Below are 27,110 nucleotides of genomic sequence, written 5' to 3'. Positions count from 1 at the left end.
TGGTGGTAGCGGACTAGTTTGTGTGGTACCTTGGTGCACATTGAGGCTGTTTCTATGGGCTTCCATATCAGACCAATAGGCCTTTTGCGTATGAGTTTTCATAAACATTGTGAGCAGTCGTCTATCAAGCAACAGTGGGTAGGAATTATGATAATGAGGCATGCAGGTATTAAAGATTAGGGTTACCAGTAAATGTTAGCAAACATTAAAAACACTATCAGAGGGAATACAAGTACTGCCCACAGAAGACCACCACATCGCCTCACTTCATCTTCGTATTTTTCTTTGTTTGAGGTAGTCTGGAGGAAATGCTTAGAACGGTGGTTCATGACATTTAGGGGGTCATTCTAACCCTGGCGGTAAAAACCGCCAGGGCGAATGACCGCGGTAGCACCGCCAACAGGCTGGTGGTGCACCGCTGGGCATTCTGACCGCGGCGGTTCAGCCGCGGCCAGAAACGGAAAGTCGGCGGTGTACCGCCGACTTTCCGCTGCCCTTGAGAATCCTCCATGGCGGCGGAGCGCGCTCCGCCGCCATGGGGATTCTGACACCCCCTACCGCCATCCTGTTCCTGGCGGGTCTCCCGCCAGGAACAGGATGGCGGTAGGGGGTGCCGCGGGGCCCCTGGGGGCTCCAAAAGGAATTTCTGTGTCTGCCTAGCAGACACTGAAATTCGCGACGGGTGCTACTGCACCCGTCGCACTCCAGCAACTCCGCCGGCTCCATTCGGAGCCGGCTTCATCGTTGCTGGGTCTTTCTCGCTGTGCTGGCGGGCGGCCTTTTGGCGGTCGCCCGCCAGCACAGCGGGAAAGCCAGAATGGCTGCCGCGGTCTTGTGACCGCGGTGCGGTCATTTGGCGGTAACCCCATGGCGGGCGGCGACCGCCGCCCGCCGCGGTTAGAATCACCGCCTTAGACTTCTGTAAGCACCCTCCACCCCGTGCCCACTGAATCACTAATGGTAGCGGTGGACACTAGTCTAAGCAATTTCTATGATTTGAACCTCACAACAATACAAACAAATACAGAAACATCTATACATTAAAATATTTAAGAAATATTGTATTCAGTTCACAAAGGAAGAAAAATTAACAAAATTTAACTTTCAATTCTGTTAAGAAGGTTGGTGTTTTTCACAAATATTTTTTATATCTAAAAGGTAAAGCTATATGCTAAACTCTAGCACGTCACTTTCTCTTTTTGCTCCTAATGAATCATATCTTTCTATCGGTGCATATAAGTACTTTCTCCGAGGCCACCAGTGATCCATACTAGATTCTATTTTCTGTACTTGTGCTGTGCCCACAAATCATGCTGAGGGTACCAACTTAAGTTTTAGTCTCCGGTTTCAAATACTTACAACGAATTCACACATTTGTGATTTTATATTTTGATATTTATGTATATATACTTTACTGATCTGATAATTATATTTAGTTTTCTGAACAGCTGACGACCCCCTAAGTAGGTGTAGCAAACCCTAGAGGTCCGTGGACGCCAGGGTAAGCACTGCTGGCATACAGCTTACTGGCAGAAAAGCCGCTGGAGGTTTCACCTGCAGCCTCTGCTGCATAGAAAGAGACAACTGCTATCCCAGACTCCTTTCTGAGCTGGGTAATGTAACCCTAGCCTTATTGGAGAGACCTCTGAAATTCTGGACAGTGATTGGTCATTGGGATTTGAGTATGAGGCTACGAATTCTGAGACACTGTCACTTTGCTTTGAATATTCCCTTTATTCTATTCATGCAGTTGCATTCACTTTTTGCTTCTCTGTTTAAAAGTTAGAAACATCTAGGTTTTCTAACACGTTTAACATAGCTGAAGAGATACAAAGTGTCCTATTTTGGCTTGAGTGGTTACCCCCATTTTGTATTGAAGTGACCATATTACCAAAGCTTTGCAAACACTAGCTTTTTGAGAACTTTATATTAACACATGAGTTCTGTCTGCTTTAGTGCTGTGTTTTCCTTTGTAGATGTGGCTGACCTTCGAAGAGTGGAGCTTAGACAATAGAACTGTTCCTAAACATTATAAGAGGCTTAGTGGGCGAACCTGGTTTCAACTCCTTATTCCTGTTACATTTGCTCCAACCATTGTTCTTTAACCACACATGACATTCTTGACTTATTGTCCCATTACTGTATATAACTGAGTATTGTGTGTTATAGATTGTACTACTATGTTTTGGGTATTTTCCATTAAATGATGTTGCTTTTGTGCTTGATCTAGACTCACTGCACGCATTCTTTCCTAAATGACTGAGGTGAACATTGAGGAAGTGGCCAGAAGGCACAAGGGGTCATAGGGGAGAACTGAAGCTCAGGGGTATACCTTGGAGATAATAGGAACCCATGGCGAGCAGGGGCAAGCACTAGGATATGCAATAAGTAATATCAGGGCCTTCACTATACAATAGCATAAGCATACATGGTATATCTGCCAGCTTTTACCCACATGAATCTCGTTATTCATACTTATTTTGGAATTGTATCAGTTAGCATTGAATTTGGCAGAACGCGGATCTGGAAATTATATCCATTTTGTAGTACATGTATTTTTTCGCGTTTTTTAAGTAGCTTGTTTGTGCACTATCAATTTCCACAATGGACACTTCCTGTGACTGCACAGATAACAAAGGTCATGTGACCAAATGTGTGTGATGTCCCTTCCTGTGATGTCAATCAATCAATCAAAAAAATATTTATAGAGCGCGCTACTCACCCGTCAGGGTCTCAAGGCGCTTGTGGGAGGGCGAGGGGGGTTACTGATCGAACAACCATGTCTTGAGGTTTTTTCTGAAGAGTAGGTCTTTGGTTCTGTGGAGGTTGTGGGGACGGATTTCCAGGTTGTGGGGGCAAGGTAAGAGAAGGCCCTGCCTCCTGTGGTGGTTCGTTGGATGTGGGGGACTGTAGCTAGTGCGGGGTCGGCTGATAGGAGGTTGCAGGTGGGAGAGTGGAAGTTCACTCTTTCGTTGAGGTAGGTCCGACCGGTGTTGTGGAGGGATTTGTGTGGAGATTCGTTCGTGGCGGGGGAGGCCAAGGATGAGGCGTGCGGCTGTTCTTTGGAGTTTGTGTTTGAGTTTGAGTGTGGTGCCGGCGTAGAGGGCGTTACCATAGTCTAGTTTGCTGCTGATGAGTGCATGGGTGACTGTCTTCCTGGTCTCTGGGGGAATCCATTTGAAGGATTGTTTTTTAGTGCGGAGTTTGTGGAAGCAGGAGGATGTTAGTGCATTGATTTGCTGTGTCATGGAGAGGGAGGGGTCCAGGATGATGCTGAGGTTGCGTGCGTGGTTTGCGGGGGTGGGTGGGCGGCCTAGTGCGGTGGGCCACCAGGAATAGTCCCAAATGGTTTTGTTTGGGCCAAAGATGATGATCTTGGTTTTGTTGGAGTTACACTTGAGGTGGTTAGTTGTCATCCAGTTGGCGGTGTCGAGGAGGGCAGCATGTACGTTGGTTTTGGCAGTGGTAGGGTTGCGGGGGAGGGAGAGGATGAGTTGGGTGTTGTCTGCGTAGGAGAGGATGGTGATTCCGCGTGGTCGGAGGATGTTGGCTAGGGGGATCATGTAAATGTTGAAGAGTGTGGGGCTGAGGGAGGGCCCTTGGGGGACTCTGCATATGATCTTGGTAGCGGTGGAGTGGAAAGGTGGAAGGCGGACTCTTTGGGTCCGGTCGGTGAGGAAGGAGGTGAGCCAGTCTAAGGCTTTGTGGCGAATACCTGTGTTGTGGAGGCGTGTGCGGAGTGTGTGGTGGCAGATAGTGTCAAAGGCTGCAGAGAGGTCTAGGAGGATGAGTGCGACGGTCTCGCCTTTGTCGACTTTGGTCCTGATGTCGTCAGTGCATGCGATGAGAGCGGTTTCCGTGCTGTGGTTCTTGCGGAACCCGGATTGTAAGGGGTCAAGAGTGTTGTTTTCTTCGAGAAAGTGGGATAGGCAGGCGTTGACTAGTTTCTCAGCAACCTTGGCGGGGAAAGGGAGGAGGGAGATGGGGTGATAGTTGGAGAGTACCTCCGGGTCGGCTTTGTTTTTTTTTAGGAGAGAGGTGATTTCTGCATGCTTCCAGTGGTCTGGGTAGGTGGCGGAGTCGAAAGAGGAGTTGATTATGTCACGGAGTATGGGGGCGATGGTTGGGCTGGCTTTGTTGTAGATGCGATGAGGACAGGGGTTGGAGGGGGATCCGGAGTGGAGGCAGTTCATGGTTTTTTCGGTTTCTTCGTGTGTGGTGGGGGCCCAGGTGGTGAGTGTGGTGGGGGGGTCATGAGTGGGAGTTGAGTTGGGTGAGTGAGGGGTGTGTGTGGTGGGTGGGTGTGGTATGAAGCTGTTGTGGATGTCCAGGGTTTTGTGGTGGAAGTGGTTCGAGAGGGCGTCACATAGGGGCTGTGTGTGTGGGATCTATGTTGCTGGCTTTGGGTTTAGCTAGCTCTTTAATTATGGTGAAGAGTTCTTCGCTGTTTTGGGAGTTGTTGTCAAGGCGTGTCTTGTAGTGATCTCTTTTGGTGGTGCGTATGAGTTGGTGATGGGTGCGAATGGTAGTTTTGAGGGTGGAGAAGTTGGTTGTAGAGGGTTCTTGTCGCCATATTTTTTCTGCTTGGTGGCATTTGCGCTTGGAGTCTTGAAGTTCGAGGGTGAACCATGGGGCATTCTTGATGTTGCGGGTGGCGATTAGTTTTCTGAGGGGGGCTGCTGGAGATGTTGTGTGCTCCTGCGTTGGGGTCGTTGGTGTGGAGGGGGATGTTGTGAGCCAGTTGGGAGTTCAGACATTCTGTGGGGATCTTGTCCCACATGCGGTAGGGTGTGGTGTGTTGATGGTGGTGTGTGGGGGGTTTGGTGAAGGTTCTCCAAGTGAAAGTTGAAATCACCGAGGAGGATGTAATCTGTGGAGGTGATGGCGTGCGAGCTAATGGTGTCGGCGATGGTGTCGCAGAAGGCGGGGCATGGTCCTGGTGGTCTGTAGATTAGTGTACCTCTGAGGGTGGTGTTGTTGTTAATGTGGATTAGAAAGTGCATGTGTTCTGTGTTGTCGATAGTGTCTTGGGAGCTGGTGGTGACTTTGATGGTGTCCCTGTGTAGGATGGCGGTGCCACCACCTGGCCTGTTGAGGCGGTCTTTGCCTCAGCCATAGCAAATATTGAGGTAAGGTCACTTCCTGCGATGTCATGATAAGAAAAGGACGGTGATGTTACGTCCCGTTCTCGAACGGTTTTAGTAAAATGACACCAGTGACCACGATCAAATTGGCTTCTGCGTGACGACATATGATGTCGCATCTGCTGTTGGGCTTCAACAATTTAACCTGGTGGAACAACAAAACTCCTGTATCTCAGGAAGTTGCATATTTTAGTTCAAAAGGTGCATTTTGCCGTCAGTCTTGCATATGCTGACAACGAAGTTCACTAGCCATTATTAAAAGCAGCTCCGAGGAGTAAGCGCGCACGTGCGCTCGCACGCACGCACGCACGCACACACACACACACAGGACATGTATTAATGGCATGTATCATTGTGACCAAATTAAGGAACATACCCGTTTATGCTCTGACCTCATATCTGCCGACCTCTGAGCTGAAATCATCCCACATAGCTTATACTGCAAGCACAGTCACAATTGTGTGCGAAGACCAGGTCACGAACACCTGAACAACCTCACATACATCATGATACCTTTCTGAAACTTCTGCTCAGGCACATTATAGCTACCAACCAGCCCAATATTATGTGGGAGAAGTGATGCTAGACCTGGCCTTTACGCCAGCAGCACTCGCATGTTAGGACTTTTCAACTTAAAGTTAAATAATTAAAAGCCCTAGAATGTGAAATGCTGTTGGCTGGACAGAACTGGCTGAAGGTGCCACACAAGGCATGACACCCGTAGGAGCCAGTATTCCACTATAAACCTGGCTTGTTTTGGGGGACAGATCTTGCCCGGCCTGAAGATGGTGGCCCTTTAGGCGAGCTCCTTCAGCTGCATTTACTATCCTAAAACACCTTGGTGCCTTAGTGACTGGACAGAACTGGCTGAAGGTGCCACACAAGGCATGACACCCGTAGGAGCCAGTATTCTACTATAAACCTGGCTTGTTTTGGGGGACAGATCTTGCCCGGCCTGAAGATGGTGGCCCTTTAGGCGAGCTCCTTCAGCTGCATTTACTATCCTAAAACTCCTTGGTGCCTTAGTAACTTGAGACCCTGCCACAGCCACCTCGTTTGACTCCTATGTGGGCGGTGCAGTGACGGGAATCCACTACCAGGCACTGCCAGGCTGCGACGATTGTTGATGATTGCACGGCTATGCAACAGAAAGAGTTGCAGGGCCTAACTGCAGTGTAGGGGCAACAGACAGTAATTGGCGCTCTTACTCACAGGGCCCCACTGATCATAAGGCCGTCACATAGACGCAGGTGTATGCGGGTTGGGATGCCTGAGCTCGGAGGTGCGGCCTGACCCAGATTGCAGGACTTCGGCTGGTGCAGACCTGTAGGCCACATCAGCGACTGCTGCCTCCTCCTTGGTGCTGCAGGCCGGCGTGAGGCACAGACAGTCTCAGAGACTCTGGGACTGCCTTGGTCCTATATCAGCATGGCCTCCCAGTTATAACAGCTGTTGTGGCTGTGGAATCAGAATGTGGTCCTTGGGGCTCTTAGACTCTATTTGCCTCATGCAGTGTGTGGTACCCTTGAAATGCCCTGTAAATGGTGTCTGGACTTCCTACCCTAGATGGTCCTGATCATACCTGCAGCCCACCTTTACAGCAGCACCTGAAACCATTCACCTTGCCACCCTATGCCGGTAGGAGCACTATGCCCATGGTCAGAACCGGGCCGGCACGGGCGTGTAAGACTTTGGTGACATTGCCTTGGCCCCTGTGGTGTTGGAGGACCTGTGCTTAGGCAACTATTCTATTTCTGGACTTTAAATTGGCCGTTGTGCTTGTGTTTATACTGCCTCGAAGGCCTTACATGAGTTATTATACCTACCTTGCTGCTTGGTTTCCTGTGGTGCTTCTGTGGCTGTGGGTGTCATTTGCTTGGGCCTAAGGAGACAACTTCGTGTAATGGACATAACATATAAAATCCAGCCCAAGTTGAAATCTGAACAGCAGAAAACTCCCAAAACTCGGGCTGACAGCACAGCCATGCTTGAGGCTGGTCAGCATGCTGCAGAGCCTGAGCTAGGAACGAGCTGAAGCAGGTCCTGACTGCCATGCAGCATAGCCTCACTAAAATTGAAGGCAAGATTGATGCACTTTCCTTTCGTATGGATCTGATGTCGAAATGCCTGGACAAGCATGTGGAGTGCCATGACATGATGGAGAGACGTGTGTCAGAAGCCAAAGACAAACTGGTCAGTATAGCCTCATTCCAGAAACAGGCAGTGCAGGTGCTCACTTCCTTGCAGGCCAAAGCAGAGAATTTGCAAGCCCGATCATGCCATAACAATCTGCATAGTGGGACTGTCTGAATCCACGAATGAAGAAGTATGTGGAACAACTACTCATCAATCTTCTGGGGTGTGAGACATTCTGTGACATATTCGCTGTGGAGCGCGCTCACCGTTCCCTTGTGCCACATCTAGTGCCAGGAGTGAGGCCTCGCCTGATCATTGCAAGGCTAATGAACTACAGAGACCAAGATGCGGTGCTCCACCGGTCCTAGGAACTTCAGGTACTCCACTATGAGGGTGCTGAACTCTCCATTTCAGACTTTACACAGCAGGTCCATTAGGCGTGGAGGCAGTTTCTTCCGGTTATGCACAAATTGCAAGACCTGCATCTGGAATATGCTATGCTCTACCCTGTAAACCTGCAGGTGACAGTGGATGGGAAATCTAAGATATTTACTGACCCTAAACTGTTGCAGTAGTTCCTCAAGCAGAGTGCAGCTGCCAGGGCTTAGTGGCTTTCACAACGTTCTGAGGAGGGAAGAGTTAGTAGTGTTGCAGGACTTGGAGGAGCAAGACTAACATGTTCCATACCCTCTGATCAGTATTTGTTGTATGACTTCATCTGATCGGACCTTCATACAGATTGATCTTGTTTGGGTACTGGATATTTGTGTTTTATTTGATTACTGCTCGGGGTGGCAAAGCTGATGGCTCTGGAGCATGTCTGCAAATGTTCTGTTATGCTCTCACTTGTATCCGTACAGTGGTGTGTTCCTATTGCCTGATTGTGAGGTATGCTCCTCTGCTGACATTGAATGGGTTCCAGATTATTAAGCATAATTTGGTTCCAGCAGTTTGTGACGCAAGAAGATGGCTGATGGGACGGCTGGTGACAGCGTAGACGCAGGTAGTCCATTGCTGTTAAGTTTCCTTACTTGGAATGTCAGGGGGCAGAATGACTGTAGAAAAGTGAGCAAGGTGGTAGCATACAGATGTTACAATACTGCATGAAACATCCTTGGCCCCTAGTAGTGGACTCCTCGCTCACATAGCTGCACATGAGAGGCACATGCTATTCAGCAGGTTTCAACACGCAGGCCAGGGGCATGCTGATTTAGGTTTAGTGTAACTCTGGCATTAGGATTCAGGAAGCGTGCGCAGAGCAGGGTGACCAACATGTTGTGGTGATCTGCCATAAAGATAATTTGACTGTTCTTCTAGTTGGGGGTTATAGCCCCATCCACATAGACCCGCAATTCTATTATGCGTTGCACACTCGACTCGTACAGTATGGTGATCTATCTCAGATATGGAGAGGTGATTTTAATTTTATCTTGCGCCCTGCTAATGATTGCTGCTGGGGCCCGCCTCGGCTGCCCTCGACTGCAGCCCATGCCCTCTATAATATAGTGGAGCAATGTGGTTTGCTGGATGTTTGATGGCACGCATTCCCCACAGGGAAAGATTACATTCATTATTCTATGGTACATGATATCCACACACAAATTGACTGATGTCCCGAGTTCACCGGTATGAGTATCTGCCGTGTATGTTTTCTGATCATTCGCCAGTGCCCCTAGTTCTGGAGATGGATCGTCCGCAGTCTCCTGCATTTTTCTGATGTTTTCTGAAGTATTCCCTTCTGGATGCTGTGTTCATGAGAAACTTGCACAGACAATTGGCAAGTAGTTCACGAATAACATAGGGACTGTTGAGAAGTTTATTACAGTCTGGGAGGCCTTTGAGGCCTAGGTCCATGGGGGTGGGGGTCACTATATCTAAGCATGCCAGCGAACTCCGGTCGATTTGTGATACATTTTCATGGCTGGAGTAAAAACTAGCTGCTCTAAACAGGCACATAAGGAAATGGTTGTGCAGAGTCTGTTGGGTGACATCAGGGCCTTTGTGTTGCGTGAATATCATGTGCACTGTGGAGCCTGCCCCCGCACTATAATTTAATTGTGTCTGCTTATGCGGACAATATGCTTCATTGTGTACGGAGCCTGGAGGACAACTTGTCCCAGATCTTCATAAGGTTGTCTTGTTTGAAGGACATTCCAGCTTATGTATACATTGGTATTACAATACTAGTACAGATGGAGTACCCACTGCAGTGGACAACTGACTCAGAACGGTATTTAGGCACACAGGTACATACTGATCCGGCCGTGGTACTGTTAGCTAACTATGGCAGAGTGGTGCAGCAGCTCACACAGGCAACTGATCACTAGATTTGTCTTCCCATAGCACATACTGTGGGGAACGTGCTGGAAGTGCCATCACTTTGTACTGTGTATTGATCCATGTCCTCTCAATCATTCTCCTGAACCTGGAAACCCCTGCCTGTTTTTCTTTTCTTCAGAAGTGTTACCAGTAACTAGTTGAGTATTGGTTACGTGTATAAAATGTTCCCTCTTTTGGTCGTCTTATGGGTCTCCTCTGAGAGGAAACTCACAACTCCCCTTCACTTTCTGATGATACAGGTGGTGGCTGGACCAGTGAGGGAGGAATACACAAAAGTCAGGAACTATCTGCAACTGGTCCTAGAACAGGTTTTGTGGAATACACAGACTCTTCAAGCTTAGTACTATTATGGGCACATTATTACATGCAGAATCTGGAACCTCACATCAGTGGAGAGTGAGGATTTTTCTGTGCTCCAAAAATGGGTTCTCTAATGGCCATCTCCCTTCTAGCTTTCAGGGAATGACCTAACTGATTGATGAAGAGGGATGTTGGAGGTCCCCATGCATGAGGAGGGTGTTGGAGGTCCCCATGCATGAGGAGGATGCTTCCTTGATAAGGGGGGCTGGTGGGAGCTAAACATCGATCAGAGGCATTGCAACTAGGAAAACATCTGAACTGCCCCCATGTAATGAGGCCTTAAGATCCTGCAACCTGCCCAGGAATTAAAAGCACCTGTTATTGCTTAGTGCTCATGGAGATTGTGATAGCAGCGCATGGCCTTCCTATAATAAACTAAAGCGCATATGACTTTGTGGCATGTGAAACCTGTAATCTTATTTCAGCCCTCATTTTAACAGAAACGTCAGTGTTGAGGAATGTTTTGCACTACACCAAGTTCTACTACAAGTTGCATTTTCAACAGCCTCTGTTGGATCACCCCTGTGACCGGGTTGGCCCCTTAGGCTTTGTTTGGGTGGTGTGTTTTTGTGTTGGCCTGAACGAGAACCATCTGAAAAGATACATCTGACACCGAGGAGCGTAGACAGGGCATAACCTCATTATTTCTTGTGTGCATGACACCCCATCTCTTGAGTCGGAGTTTGTGCCTGTGCACAACACTCCAGAGTGAAGACATCGGCAGTGTTGGCTGTGCCAGGGATGAGTCAGAGTGACAGTTCTTTGAGAGCCTTGAGTAACTGCGCACCATCAAGAGATGTTCAAGCCCGGTCTTCAGCTGCAAGAAGTGGTCTGCCCTACTACAGATTGATTAGCCAAGGTCTAGTGCAAGTGTGTAGCCTTACATGGAGGACCATGCATTTTCGGGACCATTTTATTTGCCTCCAAGAACCTAACCACAACAAACTTTTGGGAAGTCTAGGGAAGAACTTAGAGGGGCCTCGAGAGACACTTATCTATCCATTCTCTACAAAGTGCAATGTATTTGATACTACACTGACTGTATTTTGATTCAGTAACATATCAAAGGATAGAAGCTTAGGCTAATATTGGCTGGTTACCTTTGCACAGTGATTGATAGCCCTGACAATTGTGCATCAAATTTCTGCCCTTGGAATTTAGAAGTAGAAGTAAATTACTTTTCTATTAATGACTCTTCTATTGAATTATTGACTTATATCATATGTTACATTGAGTTCTGAGTGAACCTCATGCCACATCCCTGAGTAAGCCTTGGACTGACTATCTTTGCTACTCAAAGGTTTAAATGCTAAAGTGGTGCAATTGGTGCTCCGTTTTGGATCCAACAATAAAATAAAGCCCCAGTACACGAGTGGTAAAAGGCTCTCATTGTAAGAATAAGGACCGAGTAACCTCTGAGATCCTTGGTGTCCTGAAAAAGTTAAATAAATCACATATAATACGTAATTCTCTTACATTTTCAGTGTGCTTGTCATCTAGTTCCTCCCCTTCAACCCTTTATATGTTAAAATCTCCAGCACACTCTAAGTTTTTACGAGATCACCATACCTCTAGCTGGAGAGTCCACATGAGAAGCACAGGAGAAAGGAAGAAAGAGAGAGAGGGTCAAATCAACTTCGAGCTTTGAGCAAATACACAACACACCAGCGGACACTTTCAGTGCACACCCAAACCCTGTCTTCCATTAACCTCCCTTTAGCGCCTTTTCTTGCAGTAATAGACAGGCTGGACTGCAATTTAGGCAACTGTAAAATGAGTCGTAGAAAATTTAAGAGAGCCAGAAAAGTCTGGCACAAGTCTAGCAAATGCCTCTAGAGAGGACAATATGTCTAAGCCAGTCACTTGTCAATCATTTAATTCACTTAGGATTTCACCTTTAGAGGCGAAAGTCTCACTGACTGGTTCTGCCCCAGATCTATCGGATTTTCAGACGTGTGGGACTTTCTCTGTAGGCTGCCGCCCACCTCTGAGTATCTGCTGCGGAGATATATTGACAGCAAGGCAGCTGTAAACTGGGGATTAAGTATTCTGACGCTCTACCTTCCACATGTTGACTTCCTTGCCATAGACGACCGCCATGTTGTCCACCTTATTCATCTTGACGAACTGCTTTTCAGTGTCATTAAGCTCCTCGGACACGAAGCCCATGAAGGAATTGTCTGGCGTGTGAGCTAAAAAACAAAAGCAAACATAGCCAAGTATAAGCAAAACATCTTGTGTTCTTCTTTTAACTCGTGCATCGCCTCAGGGCCCAAAGAACAGCACAGACCTAGCAGTTGTGTCATTTAAGCATTTTCCATTGACATTTAATCGTCTGCAAGGATTAACAAGCGAAATCGCGCTAGTAAATTAGAGAAAAAGTAGTCCACGAGCTGGACAGAAAACAGCGAGCCTCGCATGTTTTCTGTACTTGGTCGATGCGCTCGAGGAGGGCTAGCCACCGGAAAAGGCATGACGTATGCATGTCTTCGACTAATGAAAGCAAGCAGATTTTAATAGGCAAGCCCACTAACCAATAAAAAACACTGACGTGACGTCGACAGGCTCCGAGCCCTTTTCTAAACCCTAGAGCATCTCGCTGCGATACGCATGCGCGAGCGCATGCAACGCAGGCTCGACCCTAATAAAAACAGTTAAAATGTGCTGGCGCTGGGAGGTGAGGGGAGTTCATCACTAGCAAAAATATTAACTGACCGACCTATCAGACGGATTCACAAAGAAAGAAGCAAATCTACACTTTTCGAGTTACACCAATGTACAAATGTAGATTTATTACATTCGGGAATCCACGGGAATTCCGAGGAGTCTTCACAGAAAGCTACACCGTGAGCAGATTCCCATAAGGATCCATGGGAAGGTCGTGCGATACTCCAACTGGGCCGCTATGCCCGCTGTGCAGAGCTCCCCATAGCAGAGAACGTTGCACATGGGAAATAGGAACCCCTGTACAAACACATTTTTCCTCTACACTGCTGAACCCCCTTTCTTATTCCCTCCCCAAAATCAGGGGCGATTCATTCTCCATCCCACCCTGGATAGAGATTTACGCCAGCAATCTAACCCTTAGATGGCTGGAAATTAGGGGAATTGGGGAATGCCCACAAACATAGTTGTTTATGGCTGTTCCCAAACTTCCAAGTTTCCTCGGAACTCCCATACTCCTAACTTTTGTGTGGCGAGCAGAACTTTTGTTGGACATCTCTTTACCCGTAAATTAGCTTTTGCCTGGCAGGAATCCTATTTGAGAACTTCTGGTTGGCGTAAGCAAGGTAAATTCAGGCGCAGAAGTATGTTTACAGCCGAATTTACCTTGTGAATTAGCACTCTAATGCCGTAAATCTCGTTCACAAAAACATTATCGCATTGTGCGAAGGTTTGCTATTATTAGCTGCATCGGGGCAATATGTTTTGTTAATGATATTTACAACACAATATTTCTGACAGACTATGCTTTGGCTAAGATACCATACAGAGATGCTAGTTCTGATACAGCTTGGCATGCTATAGTTAAAGGAAAGAGGATAATGGTAAAAATATGCATGAGTCTCAGTCCTGAAATAGCAGAAGATAAAGCAGGTTCCTGTTCTGGTGTATTTATAGAGCTGCCAGTGGCTGACAATACTGGAATAGCAAAAGATGAAGTATTTTTGTACTAATAGAGCTGCATGTGTTACTGGTCCATTTAACAGGTGCATATGTGTGTGAGGACAGACCTGACACTGCAGAAGATGAGGCGTCTATGTATTAATAGAGCTGTATGTGATAGCGGTACATTTAGCATGCATGTGTACGTGAGCATAGAACTGACGTAGCAGAAGATGAGGCATTTCTGTATTAGTGGGGATTTGCTGAGACAGAAAAGGCCTAGCCACACATGTGCAGACTCGGGATACAGAACAGAAGAAATAGCAACGGCTATAATAGTATTGCAAGCCGGAAAGGTGACTGGGCCCAATGGCCTACAGATTGACCTACAGTAAAAGTATGGCAACCAGTTTGTCCACACACATGCTCCAGATTTTTCATGCAGCTAGAGATCAGGGCAGTCTGACACATAATCATAGATTCGCCACTACAATAGTAGTATTAAAAGAAGGCAAGCTGTCTGATGAATGCAGCTCATACAGGCCTACCTAACTGCTAAATATGGAAGCAAAGTCTTAGCCAAAGTTCTTGTGACTAGGTTAAAGACAGTCATAGCAACTCTGATCCATCAAGATCAATCAGGCTTTATTCCAAATAGTGGCACAAGGCTCAAATTGTGACAACTCTATAAGGTTCTGAATTACATGAGGGAGGTGCAGGAACTGACATTGGTGATGCCACTAAACACTTCTGAAGTGTTAGATACCCTGGAATGGGCTTACATGTTTGCAGTCTTGGAAAGATTGGATTCTGTGCCCAAATATAGGCAAGAGATAAAGCTCTTATATGCGCAGCCAAGTAGTGATTGACGCCAGTTCCAGTCAATTCGAGCTACAATGAGGCAGCAGACAGGAGTGCTGTCGCCCATGGTTTTCACAATGGCACTCAAGCTACAATGAAGTATCAGATAAGAATGCCGACTGTGGCCCATATATTTTTTGCACTGGAGACCATCATAGCCTGGGTTAGGGAGATCCTCTGATAAGGGGCGTGAGTTGAAACACTTCAAGGAAGGATTAAATATCCTTACATGCAAATTATGTGCTTCGATATGTGGCAGACCCAGAGATTACCATCTTTTGAATACTGCAACTGTTTCAAGATTTTGGGCAGTATTCGGGGTACAGGATAAACTGGGGAAAGTCTTGTATAAATCCAGTGACTGGGGGTCTTCTGAGGCTGTTGGCTGAGTGTCAGAAGTCTATTGAGATGGTAGGTTTTCAAGATCTTGGTATTTACGTGCCAGAGGATGGACAACTTTTCTTAGAGCAGAAATTATATGCTTTCCTCACCAAATTCAAAGTAGATGTCCAACACTGGTGGAGGCTGCCATTCTCGCTCATGGGTTGGTTGGTCATTCCATGGGAAAACCTTTGATCTGGATGTAATGTGGCAGAATCAGAAATATACAGGTATCAACGGGTGCGGCATGCACTGGTGTCACATTTGGACAAAGGGACTGAGATAGCAGGGTCGATTCCCTTAGAGGACTGGATACTGACATATCCACTCACCGAAAGGCCTGTAGCATTAGATCTAGAAAAAGGTAATGAATAAGTCCACTGATATCCTGGTTAAACTAAAAGTGTCCGCGTGACCTAGTTATACGATCTGACTTCTGAGTTGTCTCTGTGTTCTCCATTGGTCATATCATTCTGTGTAGGATGGGAAGGAGTGACTCTGAACTATGCATTAGAGGATGTGCTCGGGTGGGCTGCCCTTTTCATAGCCTTTGGACGTGTTTTAAGTTCCCAACACACAATGCTTTTGAAGGAGATTGGAAAATGCATGGAACAGGTCATAGGTACCAGAATTGGACCTTCGTACAAATTATTCATGTTACACATTTGAGGGGAAGAAACGCTCCCCAAATATCTAGGGCCGGGGTGCCTTCGGAAGTGGAGAAAGGTTTGGGGTGTCTAGAAATCTTACATGAGACTCTGAAAACCCGTCCGTTGAATGTGAAGTATGGGCAAAATGGGAGCAGTCACCACACGTGTCAGCTGCAGAAGGACATTGCAGGAAAACATCCCATTTGTACCCGAGTAATGTGTTATTATTGGAAATTACCAAGACATTACTACTGCTAGTGAGAGCAGGTTGTTTGTTCTGTTTATAAAATTCTAAAAAAATATATTTTTTTTAAAATAAGATTATGGGCCTGATTACAACTTTGGAGGAGGGTGTTAATCCGTCCCAAATGTGACGGATATCCTGCCCACCGTATTACGAGTTCTATAGGATATAATGGACTATAATACGGAGGGTGGTATATCCGTCACATTTGGGACGGATTAACACCCTCCTCCAAAGTTGTAATCAGGCCCTATATGTTATCTGATCGTAAGCTTAATGTTATCTGCCTCGCACTGTGTCCATGTCACTGGATGCTTTCAGAAATGTGAATATTTTCTCTCCTGGACTCAAAGAATAAAATTCATTCTGTACTCTGGCCCTTTGTCACAGCAGGTCGATTGTCTACTCACTTAATTGGAGATGTAAACACTGGCATTGTGTTCAGTAATAGCAGGCAGGGCTCCTTATCGTTTTGCCAGATATGTTTTAGGGTGCCACTGAGACATGAACTATTACATCTAATTATAGGCAGTAACACAAAAAGTATTCTCAGTTCAGTAAATCCGGGTCTGAAAAATCACAATTAGACTGAAACATACCTTTAAACTGAGTAAATCTTGAAGTCCTGATACAAGATGGAAACAATGTGGCCTTTGCAGGAGGAAATCCTGAAATACCCAGTGGTTAATCCGTAGCCCTACATGGCACCCACCTATCCACCTGCTACCACCTCCTATAGCAGTGCTCTGTCACAGCAAAAACTAATACTTGAAATGAATGAGTACAATGTTCAGATTCAGCAAAATGCATGGAGAACTTGGCAGCTTCGCCTACCCCTATATGCACGCTCCAAACCAAGTTGTAAAAAAAGTCAGGAAGCCTGTGGTAACTGCAAAGTGGAACTCTCAGGTGGAATGCAGAAGGTGAAGGTCTGGGGTGGTTCCAGAAGGGCCAACTAGGGGTAACTACTGATAGCGGATTCTCCCTGTGCATGTACCACACCTCTTGCTTTCTCAACAAATCACTATTGCCTGTGAGCCTGCATCTTCTTTGTAGTTAAACCTGCCCCGTGAGTGGTCACTCCTGCTATTTTCTCTGCCCCACATTTTATGTGAAAAAAATGTTGTTACCTTATTATGCCTTTTCTAGCGTTATATATGCCTGACTTACCCCAACCCTACTGGCCTTTCGGAAGTACAAGAGGGGACATTTGATTAACTCTTCCCAGCCAACAAGCTCCTCAGAGGCATAGAAATGATATTTAGTTGAGTGTGCCTGAGCCCTACCAGCCTTTCCAAAGCACAAGCTGACATGTGACTTCCTTTGCTCTGTCGCTTCCGGTTTAGGTCTACCACGGGAGGCCCCTAATTTCCCTACAGACCAGGTCGCCTCTGCTTGTTCCCCGAGGCCTCTGCATAACAACCACTCTGTTACAATCGATAATCCAAGCATGCATTAGATGTAAAGAATTCACACAGCAGGGCTGGCTTTATAATGATAACAGCCCTGTCAAATAAACAAACATCTCCAGCAGCCCCAAGGGATCAGTGAAATGGTAAAAGGCCACAATCAGCTCCCGGAGAAAGTTCACTCAACTGAACAAATGGTTTATACAACTGTAACCATGACATGACTAAAAAAGGGTGCTTCTACACTCGTTGACGTTTAGGTACCAGCTATAGAGGTGTATTCCGTGCCTAATTTGAACTGGTGGTTTCCGGTGCAGGGAACCAGCATCTTATTTTTGACGGCCAGCACTTAATTTTCTGCATCAGGCAATTTCTGCAAGCAAAAGAAACATATAGGAAAGGTGGAGGAAGAGAAAAACGAAAAAGCATCACAAAAGGAGAAAGTAGAAAACTGCCACTCAGGAGCACCTTCGGATCTGTGCCCACATCACATCCTCAACCTGGCCAGCACCACCATAGTATCTGAGCTCTGTTGGACTATCAACTGATCCTTTGAGACTGCCACCATCCCATGCGACTGGAAGCACGCCGAGATCAACATGCTACTCAAGAAACCTTTCACTGACCCAAGGGACCTGACGAATTACAGACATATCTCTCTGCTCTCTTTTCCACCCAAAGTAATGGAAAAGGCTGTCAACCAGCAACTCACTGAATTCCTTGAGACTCATTAGTTCATAGGCTCATCCCTATCCAGATTCAGGAGCAACCACAGCACCGAAACAGTACTCATAGCAGCCACCGACGAGATACACTCCATACTAGACCACAGAGACACATCCTCCTTGACTTCTCTGCCGCATTCAACAACGTCTCCCACTCCACCCTCTGTGCCAGACTCCATGACACCGGTATCTGCAACGAAGCACTGGAATGGATCAGATCCTTCCTCGCCAGAAGAGCACAGTGTCAGACTACCAGCGTTCACATCGTAACCCAAGGAAACATGCTGCGGAGTCCCCCAAGGATCATCACTTAGCCTGACACTCTTCAACATCTACATGGCCCCGCTCAGCAAGATCATCAGACAACATGGTCTAAACATCGTCTCCTATGCCGACAACACCCAACTGATCATCTCCATGACAGAAGATCCAGTAAAGGCCAAGAGAAATTTCCACAATGGGATGAGAGCAGTCGTCGCATGGATGGAAGCCAGCTGCCTCAAACTCAACTCGGACAAGACGGAGATCCTTGTAATCCGCTCCATCCCCTCTGCCTGGAACAACTCCTTGTGGCCCACCACATCTGGAAACTCCCCCGCTCTCACAGAACACACATGCAATCTGGGCATCGGGCTGTACTCCTTTCTATCCATGACCCGCCAAGTCAACACCACCTTGTCATCATGCTTCCATACCCTTTGACTCCTTTGAATGAACTTCAAGTGGATCCCCACCGAGAGGAGGAGGACAGTCACCAATGCACTCGTCAGCAGCAAGCCGTGCTACTGCAACGCACCCTATGGTAACATCACCAAGACACTGCAATCAAAACTACAAAGAAGCCAGAATGCAGCAGCCAGGCTCATCCTAGACATCCTGCGACACAGTCACATCTCCTCCCACCTCAGAAACTTACACTGGCTCCCAGTGAACAAGCGCATCACCTACAAACTTCTGATACACACCTACAAGCCACTACACAACACAAGACGGGCCTACCTCAACCACTGCCTCACCTTCTACGTACCCAACAGAAAACTCAGTTCTTCCCAACTCATCCTCACAGCCGTTCCCAAGATCCAAAATAGCACAGCAGGAAGAAGATCCTTCTCCTACCTTGCAGCCCAGACATGGAACACGCAACCTCTCAAACTCAGACAGACCGCATCAATGAAGCAGTTCAGGAAGGATCTCAATTAAGCAGCACACCCACAAACAGCGCCTTGAGACCCTAAGACTGATTAGTCATGCTATAGAAGTATTGATTGACTGATTGCAAGAGTGAGCAGAAGGGGCAGGAAGTGGCTGTAAATGGATTAAAGAGGCCCAAGATGGCTTCAGGATTATGCTGCCTCAGCATTGTGCTCACACATTTAAATACAGCAGCCGCTTGTTTCAAAGGAGAGCTTTGGGCACCAGTACTTTTTTATTTACAAATTAAGCACTGGGTGTATTTAATTATTTCGAATTCTGTATAGTTTTTTCAAGAATCCAGCAGGTGGGAGAGAGAGAGAGGGGTTTTACGGGAGAGAAACAGAGGGCAAGATGGTTAAGTCTGCGAGACTGTGACATAGACAGGAAGAGTGATAAAGAGCATTTGTGTGTGTGTGTGTGTGTGTGAGAGCAAAATGGGGATGTTACGGTGTGCGCGCGTGTGTGTGTGCGTGTGAGATAGAGTGTGTGTGTGTGTGAGAGAGAGCATGTGTGTGTTAGAAAGAGCGTGTGTGAGAGGATTGTGCGTGAAAGAGGAATGGAGGAAGAAGTAAAGTGTGCGTGTTTGTGTGAGTAAGTTTGGGAGTGTGAGACTGTGTGTGTGTGTTTGAAACTTGCCTCTCGGGCCCTCAGTTCACGTCAAAACAGAAAGGTTAGAAGTGGGCAGTTAAATTTGCCCACGTAGCTTTGTGTATACTGACTGCAGCAGACACTGGTACTGACCTAGATGAATGAGCATGCCTTACTAATGATGTTACATTCACATTCGCTTTTTAATCTGTTGCTGTATATTGTGTTAACGTGTTTATTAACGTCGGGAAGTTGGAAATTAATTAAAATAGTAATGCTAAAGCCCGGCAGTGAATATTCCCCGATGTGGACAAACTGCCCGAGTCAGTTAAAAAAAAACATAATTACGAAATCTGCGCAGGCAAGGCAGTAAAATATTTAAGCAAGTTCAAATGAGCACGGCCATAAAGCAGCATTGCCCCTGCAGGGAAGTGATGGCAAAGACATTCAGGGATCAGGGAAAACCCGCTAATGCCTGCGAAGAAAGGGGGCGGTCACGGGACGGCAGAGAGATGGCACTGCCCCTCTTGCAGCAGGCATTGGGAGGGCAGGTGGCGCAGGCTTTCCAAAGGCAGGCACGAGAGGGAGAAGAGGTAGAGAGTGGGTACAAGAGCCAAGGAACGAGATGTAAGGAGAGAGGGGGCTCTGTGTGTGCCTATTTGTCTTCACTATAATTCCTAGACTAAGATCCGTGTGTGTGTCTTTTCTTACAAGTTTGAGATGTGGCTGCTCGTTATTTCCCAACTGATAGTTGGGTGTTTGTCTACTTGGCAATTCCCAGTTGAGAGGTGTGTGCACCTGTGTGTGTTTGTGTGTGATTGTGCAGATGTGTGCACGTGTCTGGGCGAAAGAGTGTCTCTTTGTCTACTCTATGGGCCAGATGTAGGAGCCGTTTTGCATGGCGCAAACTGTGAAATTCGCAGTTTGCGCCACGCAAAAAGGGCATCGCGATGCACATTCCCATTTTGCGAGTCGGTACCGACTCGCAAAATGGGAATGTGACTCGCAAATAAGAAGGGGTGTTCCCCTTCCTATTTGCGAGTCGCACCACGATGCAGAATTGCTTTGTGACCGCGAACGCAGTCGCAAAGCAATTCGCAGTTAGCACCCATGTGAAGTGGGTGCTAACTCATTCGCAAAAGGGAAGGGGTACCCATGGGACCCCTTCCCCTTTGTGAATGTCACCCAAAATATTTTTTCAGAGCAGGCAGTGGTCCAATGGACCACTGGCTGCTCTGAAAAAATGAAACCAAATGGTTTCATTTTCCCGAGTGTATTGCAACTCGTTTTCCTTTAAGGAAAACGGGCTGCAATACAAAAACAAAAACTGCTTTATTAAAAAAGCAGTCACAGACATGGTGGTCTGCTGTCTCCAGCAGGCCACCATCCCTGTGAATTTAGGGTATCGCAAGGGGGTCGCAAATTGCGACCCAGCTCATTAATATTAATGAGGTGTGTCTTTGCAACCCCCTTGCGATTCGCAGATGGTGTCAGGGACACCATTCTGCATATGGGATTGCAACTCGCAATTTGCGAGTCGCAATCCCAAACTTACCTACATCTGGCCCTATATTTCATAGAATTGGGTGGAGGGGGAGGTGTGTGTGTGTGTGACCCTCTTTGTGTACCTGTAAGTGTGTAGTATGCCTTTTTGTAAATGTAGTGTGTGCTTGCGTGAAACCGTGTCTCTCCGCTCTGTATTTCCTTGATTAAGATATATGTGCTTGTGTGCGTGCCTCTGTGTATATGTGCCCATGTTTAAGGCCTTCACTAGTCCCAGTGTTCTCGGGTTGTTGCTCCTGGGCACCAAGACTTTGTTGGATGTTTGGTTACTACTGCGGTCCTTGGTGGTGATTATTTTTGTCCTCAGCACTGACCTGTCACTCTGCTCATAGACTGAAGGTCCAAAATGGTACATCAATGCATTTTTCCTTGAGACATGCCTCTGGTGCACGTGTCCGAGGGTGATGGTCTTATCCATCACAATAGCACATGGTCTTTGACCCCCTTGAGTTGGTAGGAGAATGCTGTTTCCTCAAGGCAATGGTTGTTGCTAAATGGGGTTTTTATGACAGCCATTTACTCTGTATCAAGCACATTGATCAACCGTTACTGACTAGATTGTAGGTTTTTCTACAAAGCGGGTTACCACACACACACAATCCAGAATTTTTGTGTTGCTGTGATTTTTAATATGGTCCTGACAAGAGGGAGAGTCCAGGCTGGGAGTTGACTGTGTTTTATTTGGGAGAAGATTAGGGCCAAGGTGTTGATGGTAGCTTCTGGACGGTAGAAGATGGCATCAAAATCGTGCACCTAAATGTACCTGGATAGTTTTTTCCTTCCATATCTGTGGGCACCGTGAGATCCAGCTATAGCCAGTACATCTCAGTTCATTGCCATTACCACTTTACCAATGTCTTGGGCTATCTTTCTCCAGAAAGACTTTGTATTACTATTCTGGTCATCTGGCCCCACTACATGATCTTTTGCAAGATCGCGTGAATCTTTCTTTTTCTCATTATTTTTACAGGAGTGTGGATTCTTAGTATTTGTTTCAGCTGTTTCTCTATTTCTTAAAGTCTTCAAGGAAGCACATTGACGCAGGATGTGTGAAGAGGATGTTGGTTAGTGTATTTCTGCGTGCATCTTTAAAGTCCATGCATTGTATTCAGAAATTAACTCCTGGCACGAGCCTATATTTTCCTTTATTATCTTTTCATTCATTTCATTTACTGGTTGTCTCAAGAGCACCTAATACTCAGACACAAGGACCCGTTTGTCTCATCCTTGCTTTGACCTGGCAAGCATGAAACTCAGCTCATGCATATGTTCTGGATATTGTTTCATCCTGGTGAGGACCCTAGAATCATAAACGGGTCGAAACATCATCAACAGTGTGGACAGTTCGACCAGGAGTTTTTTTTTATTCTGACTAATCTACACTTGATAACCAGGAATCATATGTTTTACCCCAATGCTATTTTCTGTTCTTTGTATAGCCTTTTGCTCCTACTTAAAGATACACGTTTTAAGTGTTCTTATATCATCTCACTGTGTGAGCACTGAGCAGCAGAGCACCGAGCACATTTATACAATTGTTGGTTACAATTTAAACATTTATAAATGCAATCCTTGTTCATGGCCGCACTCTCTGTTCTGGAAGTTGTTCAATGATTAACTATTTAGTTACCACTAATTAGTAAAATGTATTTTTTAGTAACTGTAGAAGTGTTACATTTATACAGCAGTGAAATACGGGTGTGTGTTTACACTCTTTTATTTGAGCATTCATAGGCACACACAGACACACACGCCCTTGTGTGAGCAGCCCGAAGCACTGCAAACCACTACAAATAAAATCACTCTCACACTTTCAAACACACCACATGCACTTTGGTCTCAGAGGGACTTCAAGTCCCGAGGAAGGGTGGAGTGGTCCTCCAGCAGGACACATGTTGTTTGACTTACGGAACATAGTCATGAACTGCTGGGGGTGCAAGTTCCAGTAGCCCCAGTTGGTCCTGAACCCGTGAAGTGTCGCATATTCCTCGTGGTTATAGGCTGGCTCTGTCCCAAAGGTGTCCACGACACGCACATGGCACCTAACAAAGAAAGGAAAAAATGTGGGTGCAAGCACAAGGTCAGGCCAAATGCAGGCATATCACAAGGCAGCACAGTCTGGAAGTCAGCACTGCACCCCAAACTATGAACAACGTTTCGGGTAGAGGTGAGGTCTTCTAATTGTGCTGTATGTCTCTTCTCTCATCCGCCAGCATCCACACCTCACCGCCCATTGTACTTATCTCAAATACTGTTACTGCTATGCTTCAAATATAAAGCAATTGGGTGAGTACCTGGGGACTGGACACACATCACTGTGTAGGACGCAGGGACAATCTGATGGCCAGCAATGGCAACAGATCCACTCCAACCCTAAAGCTGTGTTTCTAACCAGAGAAGCCGCAAACAACACCAGCCGCACACTTGCAGGTGTTGGCAGATCTCTGATTGTCTTGTGAGGCCCCCGAGCAGGCTCACTTTATCGCTTTCTAAGGAAAGAGCCTTGTTCTTGCATGTGCGTTCCAGTCATAGGTGTCCAAGGTTCACCATGTCTCCTCGTTTTCACAAATTCACCTAGTGACACTGTTCATTGCTAACTTACCAATACTCCAGGCCTGTCCTGTCCTTATCCTAACATCCTGGGATGCTATGTGCTAGTTCTTACTCATTTTGTTTATTTTCTAAGCTTTGCAGATCATCAGTCTATGTGTGTGTGTTTTTTATTCTGTGTTTTTTTGCCAATACACCCCTAAACGCAGCAGAAAATCTGGCCTCGTTTCTTCGGATGGAATGGCAAAAATAAACTTCGTCCAGGGTGAAAACATCTATACACCAGGTAACATATGTACTTAATACAGCAGAGGCCTACATCTCACTTATATTTAATACAGAATCTCCCTCACATCCCATCTGTATTTATCACTGGCAAAGGCCACATATCTCTTCTGTATGTGATACTGCAACAGTCACATATTACACCTGTATTTAATGGAACAAAGGCTACGCATCTCACCTGTATTTAATAGAGCAGAGGGCCCATAGCACACCTGCATTTAGTAAATTAAATTTCTCACTTCTCATCTGTATTTCATATTAGCAGCGGCCACTCATCTCTTCTGTATGTAAAACATCTCCCCTGTGTTCAATAGGCAGAGGCTATCCATCTCACCTGCATTTACTACTGCGGAGGCCACATATGTCACCTGTTTTTAATACATCAGTCGCAACATCTCACCTGCATTTAATAATGCAGAGTGCACATATTTTACCTGCATTTAGGAAAGAAAATGCCTCACTGCTCATCTGTAATAAATATAGCCGAGGCAACATTTCTTATCTGCATGTAGTATATCAAATGCCTCACTGCTTACCTGTATTAATGAGATCCGAGGCCACATTTCCCATCTGCATTTAGCACATTAAATGCTTCGCTGCTCACCCGTATTAAATACAGCAGAGGTCACAAACTTCCCCTGTATTTAATACAACAGAGGTTACGCATCTCACCTGTAGCTAAAACAGCAGAGGCCACACATCTCATCTGTATTTAGTAAATTAAATCTCTCACCTGTATTCAATTCATTAGAGGCCACACATCTCAAATGAATTTAGTAAATTAAATGCCTCTCTTGTCACCTGTATTGAATAATCACAAACTTAAAATCTCATATGCATTTAACACTGGAAATGACTCACCGCTCACCTGTATTAAATACAGCAGAGGCCACATATCTCATCTGCATTTGGAAATTGAATGTCTCATCGCATATCTCTTTTAAAACAGCAGAGCCCACGCATCTCATCTGTCTTTAGTAAATTAAATCTCTCGCCTGTATTAAATACATATGAGACCATACATCCCAACTGTGTCTGGTAAATTAAATGCCACACCTCTCACCGGTATAGAACACATCACTGGCCACATGTCACCTGCATTTAGTAAATGAATTACTTCACAGCTCACCCGGGTTAAATAGAGCAGAGATCACACATCTCCCCTGTAATTAATGCTGCAGAAGCCAAATACCGCACCTGTACTTAAAAAAGCATTGGCTAAATAGCTCACTTGTGTTCAATGCAGCAGAGGTCACACGACTCACCTGTATTTAGAGAAAAAAATGCCTTACCCATCACTTGTGTTAAATAGAGCAGAGGCTAGGCATCTCCTCAACTTTTACTAAATTAATTCTCTCACCTGTATTAAATACAACAAAGGCCACACACCTATCGGAACTTAGTAAATGGCATGCCCCCACAAGCACTTTCAGTAATCTAAATGCCTTACCTCTCACCTGCAATAAATACATCAGAGTCCACCTATTGCATCTGCAGAGTAAATTAAATGCCTCGCTCCTCACCTGTATTAAATACACCAGAGCCCCACACATCACCTGCATTGTTTATATCAAAGTTTTAGGTCTCACCTTTATTTATTTAATACAGCAGTATTAGTGTTTACAGCATTGCTGTTTATTACATTGGAGGCCTCACATACATTCTGTCTTTAAAATAGCAGACGTCCCTCATAACATCTGTCTTTAATAAATTAGAGGCCCTTATCTGACCTGTCGTTAATTCAGTGGAGGCACCACATCTGATGTGAATTTAATAAAATATACGCCCACATGTCATATGTATTAAAAAAAAGTTTTTGAGGCGCCACATCTAACCCGTTCTTGATACAGAAGATCCCCCCATCGCATCTGTACTTACTAAAACAGAAGTGCCACATACCATCTATATTCAATAGAAAAAAACTCCTATATTAGGCCCATATTTAATAAAGCAGCATCCTATTTCCCATCACCTATTTCATCGGCCTCGTGCCTGACTTTAATAAATAACACCCCTGTTCTTTACCTGTAGCCCTCTGCAGGCTTTGTCAAGAAGGTGCTCCACACTCACAGTTTTTTCATGTAAAAGCTCTACCCCTCACCTGTGATTTATAATGGTAAAGTACTACCCTCAGTTGTACATCTGTAGGAAAAGGCGCTGCCTCCCTGCCTTACATAGCCCCGGAGCATCACTTCTTCACCTATCAGAGTCTCACTGTTGAAAGTAAAACACAGGCCGTTCCAGGGATCGGGCCTGTCCCGGCCTGCCTGGGCGATGAGTGCCATCCCACTCCTCTGTGTCCCTTGAAGGACAAGATGCTCTCTGTCTTCAAATAGAAGCCCCTTTTACCTGTCGTTCTTGAAGGGACGACATGCAAATTATGTATAATCACTTAAGGAGAAGTCCACCAAACCGCCTTCATTGTGGATACGTCCTGACCCCTCATTGGTCTTTCATAAAGCAGAACTCACACCCCTTCATCAGCATTTTCATGTATAAGTCTGGTCCAATCGCATTTATTTCAGAGAGAGGCCTTGCTCCCTACTTTGCATTTTCTAGACAGGCCCACGCCCTTCGCTGTCTGTCTCGAAAGAGATCTCATCCTTTTCACACGCATTTCTCAGCTAGGCCCCATTCTCACATGCATTTTTTGGATGGCTGCCCTAGTCCTTCTTCAAGACGAAGCCAACATCTTCCCCTCCATTTGATGCTATGGTCCAGTTTCTTACCTGCAGTCATGATCTTGTCTCGCCTCTCAGCATCGTTTTATTAACAGGCCACACACCTCAGCGCACTTTAATGATAAACCCCATCACTCTCACTTCTATTTCTTTGACAGGTACCAGTCCTCACCTGTATTTCTTGAAGGAGATGCCCATATGATGCTTCATTTGCTGCATCCCATGGTAGTCTGTGTAGATGAGGTCATAGTGCAAAGGGTCAGTCAGCGGGCAGCTTCCTCTTCCTGGAGGAACACCTAGAGCACTGGAAAGAAGGAAGAATGTTCCGTTTAGCATACTGTTCAAGATAAATAAACAATATTCCAGAGGCGTAACGAAACTTGACCCCCCCCC

At 46.0% G+C, this 27,110-nt stretch overlaps 1 protein-coding gene across 1 annotated transcript in view; it reads right to left on the bottom strand.

Moving 5' to 3' along the window:
• Positions 1-27,110, bottom strand: part of MGAT5B (alpha-1,6-mannosylglycoprotein 6-beta-N-acetylglucosaminyltransferase B) — a 676,434-nt gene that overhangs the window by 187,786 nt on the left and 461,538 nt on the right. The window contains exons 9-11 of the mRNA XM_069200246.1: positions 26,890-27,021; positions 23,110-23,243; positions 12,042-12,172 (exon numbers count right to left, since the gene is read on the bottom strand). Of these exons, the coding sequence (XP_069056347.1) occupies positions 12,042-12,172; positions 23,110-23,243; positions 26,890-27,021 (397 nt within the window). The remainder of the gene's footprint in view (positions 1-12,041; positions 12,173-23,109; positions 23,244-26,889; positions 27,022-27,110) is intronic.

This window comes from Pleurodeles waltl, chromosome 7, assembly GCF_031143425.1.
Source record: "Pleurodeles waltl isolate 20211129_DDA chromosome 7, aPleWal1.hap1.20221129, whole genome shotgun sequence".
Taxonomy (NCBI): domain Eukaryota; kingdom Metazoa; phylum Chordata; class Amphibia; order Caudata; family Salamandridae; genus Pleurodeles; species Pleurodeles waltl.
The sequence above is the reverse complement of the archived record's forward strand: the minus strand, read 5'-3'. Positions and strand labels throughout refer to the sequence as shown.